This window comes from Oncorhynchus masou, chromosome 27 (assembly GCF_036934945.1).
Source record: "Oncorhynchus masou masou isolate Uvic2021 chromosome 27, UVic_Omas_1.1, whole genome shotgun sequence".
NCBI classification, from domain to species: domain Eukaryota; kingdom Metazoa; phylum Chordata; class Actinopteri; order Salmoniformes; family Salmonidae; genus Oncorhynchus; species Oncorhynchus masou.
In genome coordinates, this window is record NC_088238.1 from 27,917,403 (window position 1) to 27,942,837 (window position 25,435).

General features: G+C 44.3%; 1 protein-coding gene and 1 long non-coding RNA gene across 2 annotated transcripts in view; one reads left to right on the forward strand and one right to left on the reverse strand.

Annotated features, from left to right (window-relative positions):
• The window catches only part of LOC135515940 (protein O-mannosyl-transferase TMTC1-like), a 93,707-nt gene extending 70,756 nt beyond the window's left edge, over nucleotides 1–22,951 (reverse strand). Inside the window, 4 exon segments of the mRNA XM_064939816.1 lie at nucleotides 6,802–6,978; nucleotides 7,161–7,234; nucleotides 18,218–18,395; nucleotides 22,551–22,951. Coding sequence (XP_064795888.1) covers nucleotides 6,802–6,978; nucleotides 7,161–7,234; nucleotides 18,218–18,395; nucleotides 22,551–22,843 — 722 coding nt within the window. The 5' untranslated portion in view covers nucleotides 22,844–22,951.
• On the forward strand, nucleotides 22,392–24,047 carry LOC135515941 (uncharacterized). The gene is made up of 3 exons (XR_010451877.1): nucleotides 22,392–22,556; nucleotides 23,671–23,742; nucleotides 23,845–24,047. It is a non-coding gene; the product is annotated as an uncharacterized LOC135515941 (long non-coding RNA).
• The last annotated feature ends 1,388 nt before the right edge of the window (nucleotides 24,048–25,435 follow it).

Genomic DNA, 25,435 nt, shown 5'->3' on the forward strand with positions numbered 1-25,435 from the left:
GCTGCAACTAGATCTGTAACTTAAAACAAAATGTAAAATGTTTTTGAACATCACCAATTTGACATTGTACGATTTCTCTTAAATTATGATAGATAAATGGCTGTTTTTTTTATTGACACCGTAGGTTCATTTACTTTGACGTGAAGCGGAAAAATGATTGCTCTATTTTCATTTTTGACCTTTAATCCCAGAAAATGGCCATAACTCAAAAACCGTTGAGGCCTGGACGCCATCTTGTTCGGGGCCAACTGCTCATTCTGCTAAACCTATACTCACCAAGTTTCGTCTTCGAAGACTTTTCCGTTTAGGAGATAAGACCATGTCGTGATTGGTGATGTTTTGTTCATTTGCAATATGATTCCACTCGCCCTCTTGTGGGATTTACCGGGACAGCGGAAAAATGATCAAAATTTGAACATTTTATAAAACAGAAACCAATTGTCCGAGAGACTTCATTTGATGACTTCCTGGAAGATTCTGCCCTGCTGCACGGCCCGAAGCCGTCCGAGAATTTTAGAAACGTTGTCGGACGTCTAGTAAGGGGACCATACATTTGCAATGTGGATGATAATGTTCCCTTAATGTATGTAAGCTACCCAGCAAGGCACGCACACTCACTAACGCTATCTCCAGTACTCCATTTCATGGGGACAGACAGACTCTCTTCAGAGGCTTCTTCATGTTCTAGAAGTTTCAAAGGGTTCTGTCTGAGTAAATAGAATCTTCAAAGTATTTCATCTCAAAAGAACTCAATGAAACATCAAAATACATATCTCCAACACACATTTACACAAGGACACACACACACTTCAGGGACTTATTTTATACTCTGTCTCATCATAACCATCATTTCCATCAACTTTTTAAACAAACTTTTTTTTTGAACACACATAAAAACACACCAACAAAATCCCTTAGGAACATTGTGCCACATGCTCCAACTACAAAGACTCCTGTGCGTGGAGAGAAAATGTTCACAATAGAAAGAAATCGTGTGAGTTCCTCTGTCAATTAGAGGTCTCTTCAGAAGTACAAGCAAGGCAGGAGGAACAGAACACCTGCGGAAAGAGATCCTAACAAGAAACACAACTGACAGTTGTGAACCTCCCCTGAAGAATGAGGGACAAAGCCCCAAATTGAGCACACTCTATCATAAATACAGCAGATACACACAGGCACACACAAACTTGCATTAAGTTGTGTAGGTATGCAGGTTTATGGAGAGATCTACTCAGAGTTGAACTCTCTGGTCAGCCATATGCTTTCACTCATACCGTACAACACACACACACACACACTCCTCGGTCACAAACCCCCTCTGGACCCGAGCTCTCTCTGTCTGAATATTTTTAAAGCAGAGGGCCCCAGTCAGAAACACATAACCCAGTGTGATGGGCCCCTCATATCTCCTAGCCTGTCTGTAAACATGCCTGGAGGAGATGACATTATCAGGCAGAATTAACACAGACCTAATGGAGCTGGAGGAGGGCGAACTCACAGGGCAGAGACATGTCTCATAAACACTGTCTATGGCTGTGTTTCAAATGGCAGCGTATTAACCATATAGTACACTCTCTGTATATAGTAGATTCTGCTTATAGTGAATGTGGATATAGTGGTCAACTACTTATAGTGATTAAATTCTCCTGCACGGATGTGAACACTGTATGAGGATTTCTCTGTATTTCCATATGCAGGGCACTTTTCGCAAGGCATACACAGTACATAAGGATGCCTGGAATAAGAGCATGCAGTGTGATAAAAGTACTGTAACTGTAGTGTGAAATACTGTGCTCTCAACCCAGACAGGGTTAAAACATATGTTCTCCCATCTGATTGGCTGCTCTCCAGTTGTGTGGGCCAGCGATAAACGGGTGCCAAACAAATTAGGCAGGAGAGAAAAAGCCCACCCCAGCAAAAATCACCAGACATCTTTTTGATGAGGCATTTACAAAACAATCTCCCAATTAGTGTTCAAGCCTCTGGCCTCTGGCCTGTGTGTGTGTTTGTGTGTGTGTGTGTGTGGGGGGGGGAGAATATTTGAATGACAATGCAGGGCAATCGTCCATCTAAAAACAGGCCCTCACACCCCACCCGGCCAGATACACCGGAGAAAGACGTGATGGCGATCACTCTGCCATTATTTTGCTCTCTTCATCTTTCTCTCTCTTTTATTGCCTCTGTCGCTATCTCACTCACTCGCTCTGCCTTTCTTCTCACTCACTCTTTTTCCCTCACTCTCTCCGTGCCTCCTCTCTGTCGCATGCTCCCTTTCTTTCTTTCTTTCTTTCTTTCATCCCTCATAGTCTTTCTCTCCTCCCATTGTCATGTTGGATTGTTTAAAATCCCAGTTCCGGACCGCTTATCACCAGAGTATGTGAACGGAACTGGAGCGAAGCGAAGAGTGCCCAATTTGACTGGAGCGCGGAGTGAGATTACAAAAGGGTTGGAGGGTCGGCCTTCTCGCCTGCTTCAATTTCGCTCCAGTAGCGCTCACTTCATGAGCTCATGGCATGCCTGGCCCAGCATGCATCTGTAGTCTACTTGTGTGCTGCTATAGCCCCTTACTTTAGCTACTGTCATGGAGTTCGCTAAATATTTCCATAAAGAAACTGCTAAAACACACAGGTGCTAAATCAAGGTGACTTACAAAGATGAGGACCAAGAGCAAGAGAGGGAGTGTGGCGATGTAATGTCCACAACTAAAGAATCATTGTCTAATCTGAAAAGACACCTATCCTGAAAGCATGATGGTGTACTTACGACGTGCACATGCTAAAAGAAAGGAACGAGGTGAGTAGCTAATTAAGTGCAAAGTATTTACAAACTAAAAATCTGATCTCTTAAAAGTTTTGTTCATTTTTGTTCGATTATCTATACAATAGGCCATCATTGATTTTGGCCCAATAGGCCTGGCATATGCCCACTTTCAAGGAGCTTTCTGTTTTGATTGGTTTATTTGGCCTAAAAAAACTTTTTAGCCTACCTATAGGCATTTCTATAAATAACTCTATCTCCGCCCAGCTTGGCAAGAGTGCCCAAAAGGGTGTTTAGCATCTCCAGTGGCTCTGCGAGCGTGGAGAGGATGCTCTCTGCTACTGGCCTGACCATAACATGAGCCTGAAGCCACAAACTGGTTCAACTCGTGTTTCTAAAAATGAATTCAAAAAGGCACTGAGCCTAACAAAAAAAAATTCATTTAAATTTGGATTTAATGATTTAATACCACAAAATGTTGTTTAAATTGGGAAACGGTTTATGTCCCTACCAGCGTATTGTGTCGCACTTGCAAATGTTTCACAATGTATTTCTTTGTAGGCTACAGCCTTGAAATAATTGAAATAATACAGCCTCAGAGTCATTCCTCTTTGTTCCTTCTTAGGCTCCCTGTCTGGCTCCTGACCTATTTAGAGTGTTATATGCAGTTTAATATGACATGTAGCCTATTTGAAATGATGACATTCACCTTTTCATGTTTATCAAAATAGCCTACTTTTCATTCCAATCATATGGTTTGGTTTCAATACTTCTAAACCAAATGGTAGGTCCAAGCAGTCACAAAAATAGACGGGTGTTGGTTAAATTGTGATTTTAATGAATGGAGAGAATTTGTGGCGTCAGTCTTTCCCCCTGTGAGCACAGACCGGTTTTTAGCAGCAAGGTTGGAAAGGACTAGGAGCGGTGAGCGGCATTTCCCACCGCTCAACACCGTTCACATACCCTGCTTATCACAGACAGGTCTCCAAACAGGCAATAGAGCTGTGGCCCAAGGGCTCTCATTACAGAGAGGAGACAGAGTGCACACACACACACACACACACACACACAGAGAGCGCGCACACACACACACAGTGCACACACAGGCTCACATACTATCTCAGTCTTTCTCTCCCTCCTTAATTCCTTCCCTCTCTCTCCCTCTATTTTACCCCCCACTCCCTCCCCCAGTTCTATCAGTTAGTCCAGCCTGTAGATACATGAACAGCTGTTGGTGTTTAATTAAGGCCCAAATTAAATCAGCATCTATTAAATCTTCCCAGCGTATCAAAGAGCCCGGCACAGGACAGGCTTGGGGAGAGATCTAACGCACCCCCAACATATCCCTAACCTATCTCCAACGCTTATCTAATGCATGTTGACAGTCCAGAACAAAGGGCGACCAGAGGGAAGAGGGGGGGGGGGGGTGGAAAGAGGGAGGGAGAAGAGAGTGAAAATGGACAGGAGAGTGAGAGGGACAGAAAGATAGAGCGAAGGAGAGAGGTAAAAGCGGGGGTCTGGCTTGAAATGCTATTGGATCTTCCTCGCTGAATTCCAGAGATGATCCGTGTTTCCTGTTCCCTGGCGCCAGTATCAAAGACAGTACAGTGAGGCGAGAGGCCGGAAAAGAGTGCGTATTCAGTGAATACTCTCTCCCTCTCCTCATCCTCTCTCTATGCCTTCTGAAACACATCCGTACACATAGTCTCGGTCTCTCCCTGCAACAGGGCCTGTGGAGCTCACAGCAGACACATACAGCTCTTTTCTGTTCGGTCCCTTTCTGCTGGGTTCATTCACAGATCACAGCTTCACTCACTCACACACACACAGTCTGAGGTCTCCCAAACCGCAGGCCCCGTGGCAGATACTGTAGGCCTTCAGAGAAGAAATATGCTGTGCGTGCGGTCAAATGAGAGATTCCATCTACTGCACTAACACACACACCATCCATCAGAGAGCGTTCTTGTCACCACTAGTTGAGACACTGATAGGGCTCTGGGCTTGTATTTGAGGCTTTAACATACTGCAAAGGATTACACAAAAACACACACACACACACACAAACAAACACAACCATTATTCTTTCACATCTGTCTCTCACCCTCTCCCTCCCCTCACACCAATTCATCCCTCCCTCCTTCCATCTCCATCATGTTGTGATGTGATGTCATAGCCACACCATAGAGATGGTGGTGAGGTTGGTGTGTGGTGAGTAGCAGATGCTACTAGTGTTGATGATGGTCTTGGGGGGGGGAGTCCAAGCCCAGCGTCAGTGCTTGGTTTGGGGTAGGACTCAAGACTGCAGTGCCTAGTGGTGGTGGTTAGAGGTATGGAACTCCACACATGAAAGAGGGGATGGAGAGAGGACCGAGGCCCAGGAGCGGTTTTGGTGGCTGAGGACAGGGAGCAGAGATCAGGGCTGTGGCCCAGGCACGGTGCCTGATTGTGGATATAACTCTGGGCGTTCCCTGGTGGGTGGAGGGAATTGAAGTTGTGTGTGCAGTTTGTGTGTGTTTTCTGGCTGGAGACACAGAGGCATGTTACTGTGCCATGTAAACACACAGCCAGGCTGGGCAGCAGGCCAACACAGCTGTTCGGGTGTGTGTGTGTGTGTGTGTGTGTGTGTGTGTGTGTGTGTGTGTGTGTGTGTGTGTGTGTGTGTGTGTGTGTGTGTGTGTGTGTGTGTGTGTGTGTGTGTGTGTGTGTGTGTGTGTATATATATGAGCTGGTTATATGCCAGCCAGTTAATTTGGTGGATCAACCATCTAGAGAAACAGAATAACGTGTGTGTACAGTAACAGTATGGCCAAATGTTGGTATGGGAATGTCCTGGTTTCTGCCTCTCTGGGGTGTATATTACAAAGGATTGTAAACACAGGATCAGACAAAGGGAGAGACGGGTGAAAACTACTGCTACATAGACAGCTTTGTGTGTGTGTGTGTGTGTGTGTGTGTGTGTGTGTGTGTGTGTGTGTGTGTGTGTGTGTGTGTGTGTGTGTGTGTGTGTGTGTGTGTGTGTGTGTGTGTGTGTGTGTGTGTTCCACCCTGCCTAAGCCAGTTCCAGATGTTTTGGGGGGCCTCCACCCCATTAAGTGTTGGAATGTGCTGGAATTAGCCTGTGTTCAGTGGGCTGGCCTCTAACACATTAAAGGACTTAACAGTGAGGGGGGACGTTTGTGTGTGTATTAGGGGGTTGTGTTAGGGTAACTGCCCCAGGCATCTGTCATTGAGCCATGTGGCTGTGGGACTTGAGTGTGTCTGTGAGAGTGTGTGTCTGTGTATGTGTGTGTGTACGTCACTATCCATGTGTGTCTCTGTGTGTAAATGTGCCCCTTAGTAGTTGGATGTTTTTCTTTGTGCTTGATCATCACACCCCGTCCTGCCAGAAATCTACTCTTGGCATTGTCTCTCCCTAAGCCATGTCCTATGTCTCTTGTATATGTCTTCCTCTGGATGGACATGCTAATCTGATATAACCTCTTAATATATCATTGGAGCGCTCAAACTGTGTGTGTGTGTGTGTGTGTGTGTGTGTGTGTGTGTGTGTGTGTGTGTGTGTGTGTGTGTGTGTGTGTGTGTGTGTGTGTGTGTGTGTGTGTGTGTGTGTGTGTGTGTGTGTGTGTGTGTGCTACCGCTGACTGACAGTCCTGGACTACAGGCCTCTCATAGAGACTCACTGCTAAGCCTCTGTAATAGCCTTCAGTATTGTTGTAGAATTACAACAGCTGTACTGGTCTGATAGTGAATGAGTGCACCACTAACCCCTACTGTGGGCTGATGAATGGTGTACAGCACTACTGCTGCTACTTACTTGTGGCTTTGTTTTTTTCTCTCTCTGTTGCTCTGGACTAAAGCTGCCTGCTAAATAGTTAGTGGTGACTTCAATGTTGACTCCTATAGCTTTAAGACACTGTTCTGTTGCTAAGTTACAGTACAGTGTTGTTGCTTTTGCAGGAAATATAGTGTTACTTTCTTTATTGTTCTATTCCCAACACACACACACAGACAGACAGACAGACAGACAGACAGACAGGCGTGACTTACAAGAGGAGGGGCTTGCGGCAGAGCACCAGGGCATCGTAGAACACACACACCCCGAAGACGGTGATGCCCGTCTCCTTGACCAGCATGGCACAGGTGCCCAGCAGCAGACTGGCACCCAGCACCCACACAGACACAGTGGAGGGCAGACAGTCTGCAGAATCACACACACCCACACTCCTGGAGAGAGAGAGAGAGAGAGAGAGAGAGAGAGAGAGAGAGAGAGAGAGAGAGAGAGAGAGAGAGAGAGAGAGAGAGAAAGGGGGATGCTATTAAGTAAAGAGAAAATGCCGCCCAGTGTAAAAAAAACTCCACATAATCCGCCCTCCATAGTAGTGACAGAGAGAGAGAGGGTTTCTCACCTAATATAGGAGAGAAAGGCCAGGAGGAACAGCATGCAGGCCAAGACATCCGCCCTGCCCACGATACCAGACACCTGAAACATACACAGAGTTTACATTAGTCCTGTGGCTCAGTTGACCCGCACAACCTGTAGACGAGTGACAGAGTAGAGTAGAGTAGGTGTCCATAGGGAAGTCTATTTTGTTGCTAGGTTACACTGAGACACATAACTCTGTGATATGGTACAGTCTGTCAGAGAAAGGTCCAGAGACAGTTCAGGGCAGGTTGGAGATTACAGTACGACATTGTTAATTTCTATATATTTACCACAAAGTGGCCTGATGTTTGAGCCTCTTCCCCAAGAGAGAGACCTAGTTAGGTGGTAATACTTAAGGTGTGATATGTTAGCTGGTGATATGTTAGGTTGTATTATAGTTCTGTTTGGGTCTGGGGTGCGTTAAGTTCTATTGAGGTCTGCAGTTTTTAAGTCTCTGCTGCAGAGAGGTGGTTAGTCAGACTGGATGAGCACACTGACATGTCCAACTGGGACTGAGATAAAGAACACACACACACACAGAGACAGAGACAGACAGAGACAGAGACAGAGACAGAGACAGAGACAGAGAGAGAGAGAGAGAGAGAGAGAGAGAGAGAGAGAGAGAGAGAGAGAGAGAGAGAGAGAGAGAGAAAGGCAGACTCTGAAAGATGAACTGGGTCAGATAGGAGTTGTGAGATCATAAATCTCAAAACCTCCAGGATAGGAAGACAGGGGGATGGAGAGAGGGAGGGGAGAGGAGTGGGATAGCAATAGATGAGGAGGACAGGAAGAAGTAGATTGATTGCCACCCTCCAGAGAGTCTGTAAATATAACAGTTGGGTCCCAGAACCTTTTAATCTAACTGGCAAGACAGCCAACCTCTGTCACTTGTGTGTGTGTGTGTGTGTGTCTGTGTAAAGGTACAGGGACCTCGGTTTGGTCTGCACTGTGAACCCGAATGAATAAATACAAAATATATTTAGGAAATACTAGGACTACACTGCATTGTAGACATCTTTCGTAAATATGAGCTAAAAAAACAACAACAGTTCAGGCTATTCCTAAAAGAAAACTAGAGCCTATGTGCACGTTGTAATCACTACTACAGGCCCGAAACTAGTTTTGTGCGATGGCGTGGTCGTTAAACCAGGAGTCTCCATCATCCTTTAAATCTCCAGTTTGGGAACATTTGGGCTTCCCAGTAGATTAGAGCGGTGATGGAGAGAGAGTAGCAGCCGCCAACACATCAAACACATTGACACATTCACGCAGACGTCACCCCTACCTCCTGAGCAAGATGGAAACGTAAACAATATAATAAAAACACAACTTAATCTCGCCTCTGCATTCAAGCAGCCCTTCGCAGCTAATTCTGACCAAAGAAGTTACAAGAGCGATAGGTAGCCTATGTTAATAGCCGTGGATATGAGCGCATTATGGGGGGGGGTTATTCAGCACTTTGTGAAAGTGCTCGAGTCAAGCTACGAACTTCATCCCCATTTCAGAAAACAGGTAGTATCCGCTCTATATAAGCTGGCTAAAGCCGGAGTTCTGAATGAATTGGCCAATGACCCTGTGTTGCGCTTACTACAAATGGATGGACCTCCAAGGGCTACTTAACAGTAGGCAGGTTTCCAATGGCCCAGATTAAAGCAATAACGTTGCAACATGTGTAATGGAAAGAGATATTTTCAAAAATATAGACAACATTTTTATCCATTTGACAAGGGTGGATTTTGTATTTTGTCAAACTTTCTTTATTGTGACAAAATTAAGGATTTTTTTTATTTTTATACTGTATATATAAATTAGGTTTGGAGAATAATTTTGAAGGTACACGTGAGGTCATCACGTAACTATAAACTCCACTCTACATTTAATTCTAAATGCCTGCTGCTTACTAAATACATTTTTCCAACTATATAAACACAGTATATCACAAAAGTGAGTACACCCCTCACATTTTTGTAAATATTTGAGTATATCTTGTCATGTGACAACACTGAAGAAATGACACTTTTCTACAATGTAAAGTAGTGAGTGTACAGCTTGTATAACCGTGTAAATTTAAAGATATACTCAAACATTTACAAAAATGTGAGGGGTGTACACACTTTTGTGATATACTGTATACATATGTCAAGGATTGTCCTGACTTTCAAGAATAACAGAATTGCTTTTCTGGTTGGATGGCAAGTTTCACCATCCACTTATTTCAGATGTCCAGTAGTGCACCTTTCAGCACGGACCATGGCGATATGTTGGCGCAGGATAATTATTAGAACATGGCTAATATTAGTAAAATACTGCATTCCATACATGCTGGCTTTCGCCGGCTATACCTGAGACATGAAACAGGTGGGAGGACATACAGTCTGTCACAAATGTATTAATGCACAATTTGCCTAAATGGGTAATGGAAACACACACAAAAGCTGTTTGTTTGTTTCTGTGACGTCATTGTGTCCAGCTGTTTTTAAATCGACAAGATAGTTAAATAGAAACGTACCCCAGCAGGCAATTCATTGTCACATCTATTTTCTATGCAAACGTAAATTACGACGAAAAAACTAAAATCACTGGACAAGTTAATGGAAATAAGCTAGTGACCGCCCATTGCATTACCCAGGAGTGGGAAATGAGAAGTAGCCTGCCGTGCTACAGACACGCCTCCTTTATGAGAGTCACACAAGAGCGCATATTGTTCTCTACCTAAGAAAAGAATTATAGCATAATATGTCTGAGCCATGTTTACATATTGATTTTACTCGCATATTTCACTAATTTGAGTGTTGTTGAGTAATCATTTGTTTTTATTTAATCAAATACAAAAGTGTTGGTATTATTCCTGAATGTGCTCTCATTAGTATTTTTTTTGACTCATGATCATATATGGAATCAGGAATACCAACACTTTGTATTTCCTAAATAAACAAAAATTACATAGAGTAACTGTTGGTATTTAATTTTCCTGCTGTAGAAGCTAATCAGTAAAGCAGGGATAGGAGCCCAGTATCTTATATATTTAATTAATGAGGAAGAAGACAGTCTTCCACCCTTCCCTGTCCTCCCTCTCCTCCCTCTCTCCCTTTCAACTTCTTCTTCCCTCCCACCCCCTCATCCATTGCCCTTCATCCGTCACTTCCCCCCCTCTGTTCTTTCTCTCCTTTCATCTTCCTCTATCCATCCCTGCCTCCCACTGTGACTGAAGGTGACTCAGCAGTGTCATCTCGGTAAACACACACACACACACACACACGCACACACACACACACACACACACACACACACACACACACACACACACACACACACACACACACACACACACACACACACACACACACACGCACACACACACACACTTTAACAATATATCTCAACTCAAAAACACTCCCAGCCCAAACACTCACTTAAAATATCTAAACGTCCTACCCCATGGTGTACCAGCTGTGTGTTTGTGCGCACACGTGCGTGTGTGCAGTGAGAAACACATATCATGGTACATTCTGAGCCACACCCCTATAGGGCTGCAACTGTTTCTAATAGAATGTGCTTTAGAGACACACCCTGCCCCTTGGAAAGGTCTAATGGGGCATTTGGTACTGATTTACACAGTGTGTGTGTGTGTGTGTGTGTGTGTGTGTGTGTGTGTGTGTGTGTGTGTGTGTGTGTGTGTGTGTGTGTGTGTGTGTGTGTGTGTGTGTGTGTGTGTGCTTGTGTATTAGCCTATATAACCCCACAACCCTTCCTGGTATAAGGCACGGCGTGAGGCGAGAGGGTTCCTCATGACGAACTCAGGATAATGCTGTTCCCTTAGGGGGGGGGGGTGAAGTTGTAAAGTACTCTATCCTGATCACACACACCCCTATTACAGTAAAGTACTACCCTACCACACACCCCTATTACAGTAAAGTACTACCCTACCACACACCCCTATTACAGTAATGTACTACCCTACCACACACCCCTATTACGGTGAAGCATTACCCTACCACACACCCCTATTACAGTAAAGTACTACCCTACCACACACCCCTATTACAGTAAAGTATTACCCTACCACACACCCCTATTACAGTAAAGAAAGTACTACCCTACCACACACCCCTACTACAGTAAATTACTACCCTACCACACATCCCTACTACAGTAAAGTACTACCCTACCACACATCCCTATTACAGTAAAGTACTACCCTACCACACACCCCTATTACAGTAAAGTACTACCCTACCACACACCCCTATTACAGTAAAGTACTACCCTACCACACACCCCTATTACAGTAAAGTATTACCCTGCCACACACCCCTATTACAGTAAAGTACTACCCCACCACACACACCTACTACAGTAAATTACTACCCTACCACACATCCCTACTACAGTAAAGTACTACCCTACCACACATCCCTATTACAGTAAAGTACTACCCTACCACACACCCCTATTACAGTAAAGTACTACCCTACCACACATCCCTATTACAGTAAAGTACTACCCTACCACACACCCCTATTACAGTAAAGTACTACCCTACCAACCATCCCTATTACAGTAAAGTACTACCCTACCACACACCCCTATTACAGTAAAGTATTACCCTACCACACACCCCTATTACAGTAAAGTACTACCCTACCACACACACCTACTACAGTAAATTACTACCCTACCACACATCCCTACTACAGTAAAGTACTACCCTACCACACATCCCTATTACAGTAAAGTACTACCCTACCACACACCCCTACTACAGTAAATTACTACCCTACCACACATCCCTACTACAGTAAAGTACTACCCTACCACACATCCCTATTACAGTAAAGTACTACCCTACCACACACCCCTATTACAGTAAAGTACTACCCTACCACACACCCCTATTACAGTAAAGTACTACCCTACCACACACCCCTATTACAGTAAAGTAATACCCTGCCACACACCCCTATTACAGTAAAGTACTACCCCACCACACACACCTACTACAGTAAATTACTACCCTACCACACATCCCTACTACAGTAAAGTACTACCCTACCACACATCCCTATTACAGTAAAGTACTACCCTACCACACACCCCTATTACAGTAAAGTACTACCCTACCACACATCCCTATTACAGTAAAGTACTACCCTACCACACACCCCTATTACAGTAAAGTACTACCCTACCACACATCCCTATTACAGTAAAGTACTACCCTACCACACACCCCTATTACAGTAAAGTATTACCCTACCACACACCCCTATTACAGTAAAGTACTACCCTACCACACACACCTACTACAGTAAATTACTACCCTACCACACATCCCTACTACAGTAAAGTACTACCCTACCACACATCCCTATTACAGTAAAGTACTACCCTACCACACACCCCTATTACAGTAAAGTATTACCCTACCACACATCCCTATTACAGTAAAGTACTACCCTACCACACATCCCTACTACAGTAAAGTACTACCCTACCACACATCTCTACTACAGTAAACTTAATTTTGTAACTTATTTTGTACATAATGTTGCCGCTACCATCTCTAATGACCAAAAATAAATTCTAGGCATCAGGACTGCGATTATTCACCATGGACTAGCAAAATCCTATTTTTCCTTTCACGACTCTGACGAGCCTGACGTGAAGGATACACTGCTTCCTCGGGAACAGGCCCCGATCCCCATGATCAGAGTGAAGAGGAGGAGGAGAAAGAGGGGCCAAAGGTCGGGCTGCTATCTGAGAATTTGTAGGCGAACGAATAAACCCCCACTTCCTCATTCTTCCCTCGTTCTGCTAGCAAACGTGCAATCTTTGGAGAATAAAATCGCCGGTTATGCGGAAGATTAATCTACCAACGGGACATTAAAAACTGTAACATCTTATGCTTCAAGGAGTCGTGGCTGAACGACGACAACATCAACATACAGCTGGACGGTTATAGGATGTACCGGCAGGATAGAACAGCAGCGTCTGGTAAGACAAGGGGCAGCAGTCTATGTAGCTTGTGCATGATATCTAAGGAAGTCTCAAGCTATTACTCACCTGAGGTAGAGTATCTCATGATAAGCTATAGACCACACTACCTACCGAGTGAGTTTTCATCTCTATTCTTTGTAGCTGTTTACATACCACCACAGTCAGAAGCTGGCACTAAGACAGCATTGAATGAGCTGTTTTCCGCCATTAGCAAAGAAGAAAACGCTCACCCAGAGGTGGTGCTCCTAGTAGCCGGGGACTTTAATGCAGGGAAACTTAAATCAGTTTTACCAAATTTCTATTAGCATGTTAAATGTGCAACCAGAGGAATAATAACTCTGGACCACCTATACTCCACACACAGAGACGCATACAAAGCTCTCCCTCGCCCTCCATTTGGCAAATCTGACCATATTTCTATCCTCCTGATTCCTGCATACAAGCAAAAATTAAATAAAGAAGCACCAGTGACTAGATCAATAAAAAAAAGTGGTCAGAGGAAGCAGATGCTAAGCTACAGGACTGTTTTGCTTGCACAGACTGAATATGTTCCAGGATTGCTCCGATGGCATTGAGGAGTACACCACATCAGTTATTGGCTTTATCAATTAGTGTATTGATGATGTCGTCCCCACAGTGACTGTACGTACATATCCCAACCAGAAGTCATGGATTACAGGCAGCATCCGCACTGAGCTAAAGGCTAGAGCTGCCGCTTTCAAGGAGCGGGACTCTAACCCGGAAGCTTATAAGAAATCCCGCTATGCCTTCCAGCAAACCATCAAACAGGCAAAGAGTCAATACAGGACTAAGATTAAATCGTACTACACCAGCTCTGACGCTCGTCGGATGTGGCAGGGCTTGCAAACCATTACAGACTACAAAAGGAAGCACAGCCGAGAGCTGCCCAGTGACACGAGCCTACAAGACGAGCTAAACTACTTCTATGCTCTCTTCGAGGCAAATAACACTGAAACATACATGAGAGTACCAGCTGATCCGGAAAACTGTGTGATCACGCTGTCTGCAGCCAATGTCATCTACGCATAGTCACTTTAATAACTATAACTACATGTACATACTACCTCAAATAACCAGTGCCCCCGCACATCGACTCTGTATCAGTACCTCCTGTATATAGTCTCGCTGTTGTTATTTCACTGCTGCTCTTTAGTTACTTGTTACTTTTATCTCTTACTCTTATCTGTATTTTTTTTAACTGCATTGTTGGTTAGGGGCTCGTAAGTAAGCAGTGTCCTGTTGTATTCGGTGCATGTGACTAATAAAATTTGATTTGATTGAAAGTACTACCCCACCACACACACCTACTACAGTAAAGTACTACCCCACCACACACACCTACTACAGTAAAGTACTACCCCACCACACACACCTACTACAGTAAAGTACTACCCCACCACACACACCTACTACAGTAAAGTACTACCTAACCACACATCCCTACTACAGTAAAGTACTACCTAACCACACATCCCTACTACAGTAAAGTACTACCTAACCACACATCCCTACTACAGTAAAGTACTACCTAACCACACATCCCTACTACAGTAAAGTACTACCTAACCACACATCCCTACTACAGTAAAGTACTACCTAACCACACATCCCTACTACAGTAAAGTACTACCTAACCACACATCCCTACTACAGTGAAGTACTACCCTACCACACATCCCTACTACAGTAAAGTACTACCTAACCACACATCCCTACTACAGTAAAGTACTACCTAACCACACATCCCTACTACAGTAAAGTACTACCTAACCACACATCCCTACTACAGTAAAGTACTACCTAACCACACACACCTATTACAGTAAAGTACTATCTAACCACGCACACCTACTACAGTAAAGTACTACCTAACCACACACACCTACTACAGTAAAGTACTACCTAACCACACACACCTATTACAGTAAAGTACTATCTAACCACGCACACCTACTACAGTAAAGTACTACCTAACCACACACACCTACTACAGTAAAGTACTACCTAACCACACACCTACTACAGTAAAGTACTACTTAACCACACACACCTACTACAGTAAAGTACTACCCCACCACACACACCTACTACAGTAAAGTACTACCTAACCACACACACCTACTACAGTAAAGTACTACCTAACCAAGCACACCTACTACAGTAAAGTACTACCTAACCACACACACCTTCTACAGTAAAGTACTACCTAACCACATACACCTACTACAGTAAAGTACTACCTAACCACGCACACCTACTACAGTAAAGTACTACCTAACCACACACACCTACTACAGTAAAGTACTACCTAACCACACACACCTACTACAGTAAAGTACTACCTAACCACGCACACCTACTACAGTAAAGTACTACCTAACCACACACACCTACTACAGTAAAGTACTACCTAACCACACACACCTACTACAGTAAAGTACTACCTAACCACACATCCCTACTACAGTAAAGTACTACCTAATCACACACACCTACTACAGTAAAGTACTACCTAACCACACACACCTACTACAGTAAAGTACTACCTAACCACACATCCCTACTACAGTAAAGTACTACCTAACCACACATCCCTACTACAGTAGTCAGTAATTAGCCTTGTCCAAGCCAGAACGGACTGGGCCCATCCTATTTCTGTAGCGTGAGGCAGCTTGATGTACAAGTACACCCCCTGGGCAGGATGCTAGTCAGTACCATACTACTCCTCTTTAACCCAGCACCAAACATGTCCATAAACCTATAGTGATAGACAGTACCTCTGACAGTGGTGACACAATGGTGACAGTGATACACTGAACTGACTGACACAAAGGTGTTTCAATAATAGATATTGTGTTAATCAGAGCTGCTGTAATAGTAAGTATGGCTCTCCCACCTCTCCACTGCTGTCTTCTGGCCTGCTCTGCTCTACACCCACTGGGCTCTGTTCACTGGCACAAACACACACACACACAAAACACCGACTACCTCCTTCGAGCCAATTACATACTTTTGCAGGAATTTGAACACAGCTGCAGCTCCCCCACTCTAAACTTAACACGTGGAGTAGAATATACAATACGGCCCAAGGACACAGACCCAAACACATATATCACACACACACCACACACACTCCCTCAGGTCTGCAAAATATGTATTTTCTTAATAACATGGTGTTAAAGGTCAGGAGAAAAAATATTCTATCTACAGTAAAGCGTCCCTCACCTCTGTCTGGCCTGTCTTTTCCCTACAGCTAAGACACTCAACAACATCTACTTCGCCATGCCAACCATGTGTGTGCCTAAGTGGACAGTGAGTCACGCAGACGGTCAGTGGGATCCCCACATGACCTGACCAGTCTCTCTCAGCAGGAGAGTGGAATGAATAGAGGGCTTTCAGCCTTGAACAGCACCTCCATTCACTGGCTGCAGATCTGAATGACTGCATCTTTATGGCGACCATATTGGATAGGGAGACAGGGACTGTGTGATGCCAGGAGCTCCACAGAGAGGGGGGATGAGGGATACGCCACTTTTTAATCTCTGTCTTATTGTGGTGTGTGTGTGTGTGTGTGTGTGTGTGTGTGTGTGTGTGTGTGTGTGTGTGTGTGTGTGTGTGTGTGTGTGTGTGTGTGTGTGTGTGTGTGTGTGTGTGTGTGTGTGTGTGTGTGTGTGTGTGTGTGTCTCCTCATCAGTATAAGTGAAGTGAACTCCAGCTGGTCCCCTGGCTAATGACGTAACCGGTTTACTGCACTGAGTTCATCAGATTCTGGTACCACTGGCACAGTCACTCACTGCAGAGACACAGCCCCAGCCCTCAGAATGACTGACTAACTACTTACTGCATGACTGCCTAGCAGACTGACACTGGGTGGAAATGGGACTGAAGCTCCTGAAAATGCATGTCAGGGAGGCAAGTGCAGGTATGAGCTAGGAGGCTAAAGACTCGAGTGGCTGTGGATGTGATTCGAGTGGCTGTGGAAGTGGACAGGGGTTATGAGCTGGAGGTTGGTCCATGATTAGTTTATGGTTTAGGGAGAAGGTTGGGCAATGAAGCCTGGGCTGAAGCTCACACTGGGGACAGATGGAAGGAAAAGGGGAACTGCAGGATTAACACTAGAGAGAATAAGGCTGATTTGGATGCTAGACACAGACTGGGAGCAGCCCTGGTCTCGTCTCTCCTCTCCATTATTATTATTATTATTCTCTCTCTCTCTCTCTCAGGGGCTCAAGGGAGCACCCTGTGGAGCTCTATAGTGTAGCTCAGCTCTCACCCCTGCTGCTCTTTATTCAGCTCCCTCTTGCTCTCTTTCTCTCCCTCGCCCCTCCTTTTATCCTCCGCTCTCTCCACCATCTCATACATTCCTCTGCCTCGCCCTCTCCACATTTTTCTCCTTCGCCCTTTTCATCTCTCTCTCTGTTTCACTCAGTGTCTCTGCAGAGCTCTAACTTTAACACAGCAGTCTTTCTTCTACCTTCACCTGTGAGAATGAATTATAATTCTCCTCCACACAGGATTTGCATTGGTAAAACGTTTTATTTATTTTACTAGGCAAGTCAGTTAAGAACAAATTCTTATTTTCAATGACGGCCTAGGAACAGTGGGTTAACTGCCTGTTCAGGGGCAGAACGGCAGATTTGTACCTTGTCAGCTCAGGGATATGAATTTGCAACCTTTCGGTTACTAGTCCAACGCTCTAACCACTAGGCTACCCTTGCCTCGCTACTTTTCAGACATTCAAAACTAAAGTCATGGAGCTGGAACCTGCAATATGAAAACAGGAAGGTTGCCTTTTCCGGACTTATTGAACAGGGACCTGATTCACCAGTAGCGAGATGAGTGAGTGAGAGCACCGTTAGTCACAGATTACCACGACAGAGGATGACTGCATGTGTTTACAAAGTAGTGCTACTCTACAGTATGTGACGGAACCCATGTCATTGGTTTTACACGTGAGGGAGGAGTCATTAAGAAGAAGCATGTCTGCTAGAGGGGGTCGTGTGTGTGTGCGTGCATACTCACAGCCTCAGTGTGTATGGGGTGCACAGCGAAGAGGAGGGCGGTGAGGAAGGCCAGACGGGGGTCGTCGAACACGCAACGATCGCACGTGTGCATGAGCAGACAGGTCACGGCACAGTGAAGACACACGTTGACCACATGGAAGTAGAGAGGGGTCTTTCCACCCAAGAGGATGTTCAATCTGATGGAGAGAGAGAGAGAGAGAGAGAGAGAGAGAGAGAGAGAGAGAGAGAGAGAGATTGTAATTGTAATAACCATTTTGTAATCAAAATCACCAGATCTGTAAATCAACCACATTTTACCATCATAATTAGAGAGAAAAGAGACTTATTCAAACTAAAACCGCAGGATATGAAACATTCGCTACTAATGTATCACAGCCACTGTGTCCGGAACTATGACCCTCCTTTACAGTTTCCTCCATCACCAATGACTACAGTCCAATCACGGCTGGGGTCACTTCCATTCGACCGGAGTCAATTAAATTCAGGACGGGTATCTAACTTAAGGTAATTACATGAATTGAATACAATTAAATTCATTTTTGTTGAGGATATTCCCTTCCCTTAATTACCCAATTTTAAATGGATGAGCCTAACCCTAATTATTTTACACGTGAATGAAGCAGAGCATTTTGAAATGCCAGCACAGAAACACATATAATCTCCCTTTAAAGAAGCTTTTTGATGGTGTAAAAAGGCTGAGATAAGCCATTTGGAATCTTCATAGAATATATCTCATATCTGCATATATTAGTCTTTTCAAATTACATTTTCCCCCCACCCACACACAGTTATGACACAATACTAAAATCTCCATTACACACCCAGGTACAGAAAACCATTAGTTCAGGTTACATAAAAGCATTTCTCCGTGAGATTGTAATTACGATTCCTCCCCCGTCTCAAAGAGAAGAATCCCAACCCCAAACCTCCATTATGAATTCAATTACAGTATTACACCATCTCCATAAAACAGCCTGTTTCTCTCGTCATTAAACAAGCACAGTCCGACTACTAATGTGAAGAAACCCACACATTTCCAGGGTGAAAGACTGGGAGAATCTGAAACTGAACTAAACTAGACAGAAGGGAATCTGAAGAGAACGTAACACGGGTTTTAACGGGGGAAAGACCATAGAGCTAGATTGTCACACATAAGCCATAATGGGGATGTCTCATAAAAGCCAACGTCCAATCCATTAAGTGATGATGAAAAGCAGGCTCCACCCCTCCTATATCCTGTGTTACATCATAGATCATACATAGTGGATGTTGTAGGATAGGCCTTCTCATTGAGTCATGGCGGATGTGCACTCTGTTATTAAAACTAATGCATTTCAATTAGAGACCAGAGACTGGACAGAGGACAATTTCCTGACAATGTGATCTGACCAGGAAAAACAAGGCCTTACTTATACCCTACGACTAAGATCTGGAGGTTTTCCACACCACATGACCAGAAAGACCAGAAAGAAAAACTCTAGGCCCACCACTGTATAGGTGTCATTTTTGTTTCACCATTGCCTAGCTACAGCACTATAGTCCCTGTATTGTGATAGAAGTGTTGAGCCGTGCAGGTAGAGTGGTCACACTGGTCAATGCTGAAACAGACAGGTGTCCAGCTCCCAAAGCACACAGTAACTGTCACCAGGCAGCCTGGCTGTGTTGGAGGCGACAGGGAATATGACAGAGGCTTCAGCAGGTTATGTGTCTTTACACTGTTGTACCATGTTTATACTATGTCCTCTGGGTGGGATTCAAGGGGGGGTGCTAGACCATATGCTGTGACGTGATCTCATAGCCTGTTCTTCTGTTGTTCTCGGTTGTTATGCCCCTCTCTTTTCATCCCATTCATTTCCTCCCTCCTTCTCTCTACCTACCTATATACCTACCCCCTCTCCCTTGGTCCCCTCCTGCTCTCTCCCCAAAGCCATTGTTCCATTAATAGGCTACTTTAAAGTGCTTCGGGGGTGTGTGTCCTTCACCTTGAGGACCGTCTCAGAGGCCTGACAGTGATCACGGGCACAGAAACACACTGCTATACTGAGCACAGAGCCTCCACAGGCACAGGTGTGTATGTGAGCGTGCGTTGGTGTGTGTGTGTGTGTCTGTGTGTGTGTGTGTGTGTGTGTGTGTGTGTGTGTGTGTGTGTGTGTGTGTGTGTGTGTGTGTGTGTGTGTGTGTGTGTGTGTGTGTGTGTGTGTGTGTGTGTGTGTGTGTGTGTGTGTGTGTGTGTGTGTGTGTGTGTGTGTGTGTGTGTGTGTGTGTGTGTGTGTGTGTGAGGTGTGAGCCCCTGCATGTCGAAATGACAGATATACCTAGCAGATCCTCAAGGGCATAGATGTGGGAGTGTGTGAGTGTACATATGTACCACTGACCCATATACGGTACATGTGTGTAAATAGGTACTTAGTCTCCCATAATAAGGAAGCATACATGCAAATGTTAGTCAGATTCGCCCCATTTAGTCTGAACTTAAAGCAAACACAGAGGAGACCAGACAAGGTACTGTAGTGTCACTGAAACACTGACAACTGATCTCCCCCCTTCTCTCTGTGCCGCGTGAGCGTACACACCACAGAGAATGCATCTGGCCAGTTTTGGGCTATGTGTATATGGAGATTCAGCTGCTTGGCTTGACAGCAGTGTGTGGGTAACCAACTGCAGAACCAGAAGGAGAGCGCGATACAACCAGATGCTCCATCAATCGCTTCAAAAGAGAGAAACCCATTCAACGCCTCAGCACATCAGCCTTCCCTCTCCCCCGTACCAGCACACTAAGTATTCAGCACACACACACACACACGCACACAGCAGCTGACTAATTCTCTGTTGTCGTAATCAGCATCTCGCGACTTCAGCTCTGAATGTGCCCTTTTCAAAGAGGATGTTGATACCTACACGCTCAACACAGGAATGTAGCGCAGAGAAGTAAAAAAAAAAATTACATGTATTTTCTGGCGCATCGTCCAGTGTTGGGGAGCAGCAGCACATGGTTGGCATGCGGTTCAGGCTCTGAGAAGAGGTCAGAGGATACAGCGACAGAGTGACAGTGGGGATGTCTTACTAAGCAATCAAAGTATTAGAATAGATAAGTTCCATACATAGGACGGTGTGAGTGTATCCACAGCCCCGTGCAAAAAAAAAGTAGCACAAAGCTTTACCAGGCAGAGAATCGGTCTATCCTGTGGTTGTCTACCGCCGGATGGTTCATATTAATATTCCAGGCTTTTCATATCAGTTGTTTATATTTCAACTGTATTGCCTGCTGAAGAAAACCAAGCAATTTGTGCCCTCGCTGATTACATAAAGACCTGCTAGACATGTTTACTAGGCAGCCATTGTAAATAAGAATGTATTCTTAAAAACGGACTTGCATAGTTAGAATCAAGGTTAAATATCAAGCCTACATGTGCTAGATAGAAACAGAGCCTATGGTTTGTGTGTCGTTTTCACATCAACACATCTTTCAAATAGTCTGCAGTATGTTTTTTCATCAATCTGTGAAAAGTGTAGGCTATTAATGTTTCTGGTTGACGAACGCTTGAGCCGAGAGCCAGAACTCTCCCGCGTCCCATTGCGCTGCCTGTGACACGCCCTCTCCAGTGTGTGTTCCCGGAGAATAAAATGACACTGTCTGGAAAAGTTCCCTTGAATGACGACTGTTTGTTTAGTTGATACAACAACGTTCAACACTAATTTCCCAAAATGTGGACGATAAATGTTCTGGAGTATCCGCCAAAAATACATTGAAGTGAACGTGAGTGCGAATTCTGGGATTCCACAGCAAGCAACAAGTGTAGAGGCAAAAAACGGTCAATATCTGCCGGGTCCAGCTAACATACTGTATGTCGACATTAGGCTATTTGAAAATGTTTCAAGTAGTATATTCTAAGATCAAGGAGCACAAATAAAAGCGGATGTTCTTGCGAGCGAGCAGTGTTCATGGCACGCTTCAGCAAGTTTAGCTAACTGCGCAACCGGACCGTGGTAGCAGTCTGTTTATAACCCGTTAGGCTACATGCATGTTTGTTTATGGTAAGTGCAGATGTGCGTCGTTCATGACCGCAGGCGATCGAAGTAACCTACAATAGGCTAGCCTATGACGTCAGCCTATTTCTGGGAACGGATACATGGTATTAATTGTATCCGATCACAGGTAGGATAGCTGACGACGCCAGCGCATTTCTGGACATTGCCACCAACTTCTGCAACATTGTTTCTCATTCCAGCCCGAGACCCAACTGTTCAAGTAAACTACATAGACTTTGCAACCGATGCTAGGAAGATAACCACAGAGAGCTATAGGAGAGAGGGGAGAGAGAGAACTTTACTTGAAGGTGAGGATGCATAACGGTCTGTAGGACTTGTGGCTTGTGTTGTCCGCCATCCTCTTGCCCCAAAAGTCGTTGGAGAAGATGCTCTGCAGGCTGGACCCGGGCCGGACGTCGGGGTTATTGCTGATAGCCCACACATCGTCGTGCACGAACTCCCCATGCAGAGAGTTACTGTAGCACAGCGCGCACAGAGCCAGCAACACGGCATATCGACCCGCTCCTCTCCCCGCTTCTAACGGGACGGATAGGCGGAGCCGACCAGGGGTCTTCTCTCGTCGGTGTACTGTCATGTCGGCCCTTGCCTGGCAACAAGCCGCTTGGGTCTGGGAAAAAGCCGGGGTGAGTGGGGAGCCATATCCGTTCCACTAGACAGGCAGGTAGCGACTGTATTGCCTTCTGTGGGCTGCGGGGACTGACTATGGAACAGCCAGCGAAATGAGAAACCTCCTCTTGACGCATGCGCACGGCGCAGTACAGGCCTTCGCAGAGCAAAAGAGGTTCATTAGCACCATCTAGATCGAAAATCAATAGCGCGCGGCGTACTGTTTCAGCCGACATGACCTTTATCTTTAGACTAGGACAATAATAAACGAATGATTGTCGAGGACGGGCCATGCGGGGACGCGCTAATAGAGTGAGTTAGATACATGCCCGTGTCCTGTCAGTCTGAGTGGGAGAGATGAGAAAACAAAGACCTTGTCTGTCTCTGTGAGCTCGAGGTCACTGACTCTTACCCTGCTTAGCAGGTTATTATACACAAAAAAATAGGGGTTCAACAAGGGTTATTCTAAGATCCTCAAAAAACGTAGGGTTCTTGGCACTGAATATTACCCCCAAAAGATTATTCCAAGAACCCCATAGGAGGTGGGGTTCATCGAGGAACCTCCTTAGTTGTTGGAGGTTCTTGCAGGAACCTAACTGCCCAACTTAAACATTTGGATTTTAATTTGAAAGGACAGCAGGTGCAGGCACTTAACTGAAAATGTACATTTACATCATTACATTTAAGTCATTTAGCAGACGCTCTTATCCAGAGCGACTTACAAATTAATGATCTCCTTGTGATCTACATTAATATTGTTCTAGGATGATATTTGTGCACATCTTTCTAAAACAGGAAATGGACACATTCCAACATTCCAGCTGTATTGGGTGCGGATGACTGAACTGCTCACTTCTGTGTCTGCAGGTATCTGAGCAAAATCTGACCAAAATCCAAGGTATGAATACTGTCATGTGCATGTTTTGTTAATTAATCATCTGTATAATTACTCTTTTTTGGTATTCACAGACTTCACCCTCCCTACACCTCTGATGAATATAACAGGAAACCTGTTCAATCACCATGCACTGCAAAATCATTCTGGCTATGCATACGGAGAACATCAACACATTAACATCAACAGGCCAGAGGATATACCCATTGGACTTGGGGCTCTGATGGGAGTTTACCTCGAATTTACATGTTTTATTCTGTTTGCCACTAAAATCATAATAAACACTGACAACTAAACTATTGTGTTATTGTTGTTCTTGTTATGCATATTACTAATAATATTGATAGGGTAGGGGGGTAGATAAAAAATGAACCCCAAAAGGTTTTTCAAAAAGTTCTTTGACAATCCATTAAAAGGGGTACTTCGGCAAACTTATAGGGGTTCACCCACAGTTTCAATTTGAAGAACCCCTAAATAATACTCCAGGAACCTTTTCTTTTTAAAGTGTTGTCGTGTCTTTGGCTATGCCGGATTAAGTGATATGACATGCTATTCTATAAAATAATTGATCCGTAATTAATAGTACCTGATTGAGCTAATCATGTAAATGTAATTAACTAGAGAGTCGGGGCACCACTAAATAATATTTATAGAGCTGTTATCTTCCGAATAAACTCTTAAAGACCTAGTAATATTTTACATCAATAGCAGTCAATATTAATCGTCACCTTAATTCAGTCTCATCTGAAAGTTGTAAATTCTTGGTTATCTGCACAAACCCTGGCTAACAAGTTGAATCAGCAATACAAAATTGGGTTTAATTATTTATTTACTAAATACCTAACTAATCACACAGAATTACACATACACATAATTAACCATAACTTGATTACAAATTACGTCATAAAGGAAAACGTCCCTAGCGGGCGGAACAGATATGACAGCTGGGTACACAAAAGAAAAGGGTCTGGGTTTGAGTGAAAGAGCGGGAAGACTGAGGAACCAAGGGCGAAGCTGTGCTATCGTAAATACAATATCTTATACATTCTAAATTACCGACCATTTGGAAAAGGAAAATGCAATAAATATTTACTCTGAGCTGCGCTTCAGTAGGTTAGTGGTAGATGGAAGGCCGTGTTGCCCAACCGAGTCCTTTGTCCTTTGAAGAATGTATCTGCTGGTAAATTGAATACGTTGTAGTAACATCGTTGTGTGGTAGATGGGTTACTCTGTCTGTTCCTTCCTAACCTGCGTTTGCAGCTGCTGTTGCTAACTCAACGGCTAGGAGGTATCACTTCTGTAGTGAATAAGAGTTCAAAGTTCATACCATTCGCAACCAAAGCTCACGCTGATGTTGGCTTCGTTCTGTAGTTATTATCTGAACCATTCTGACATCAGACCGTTGTCCTCACATCCTCATAACAGGAGGTTATATTGTCATCAAGGCTTTATATAGGAAGGGAGAAAAGGGGTGTGTTTCATAGTTTACAACCTATGTCTCTTCACGTGGGCGGGCCACTGAGTCGGGCCTAATTCACTCATGAAAACCCAAATCTCATATTTTAGAAGCTAAAATCACATTTCATCCCACCACGAATAATTTCATTTGCAAACATTTAGATTGAACAACAATTCCATTTGAATCCGATAACTCTGATGTGTAGA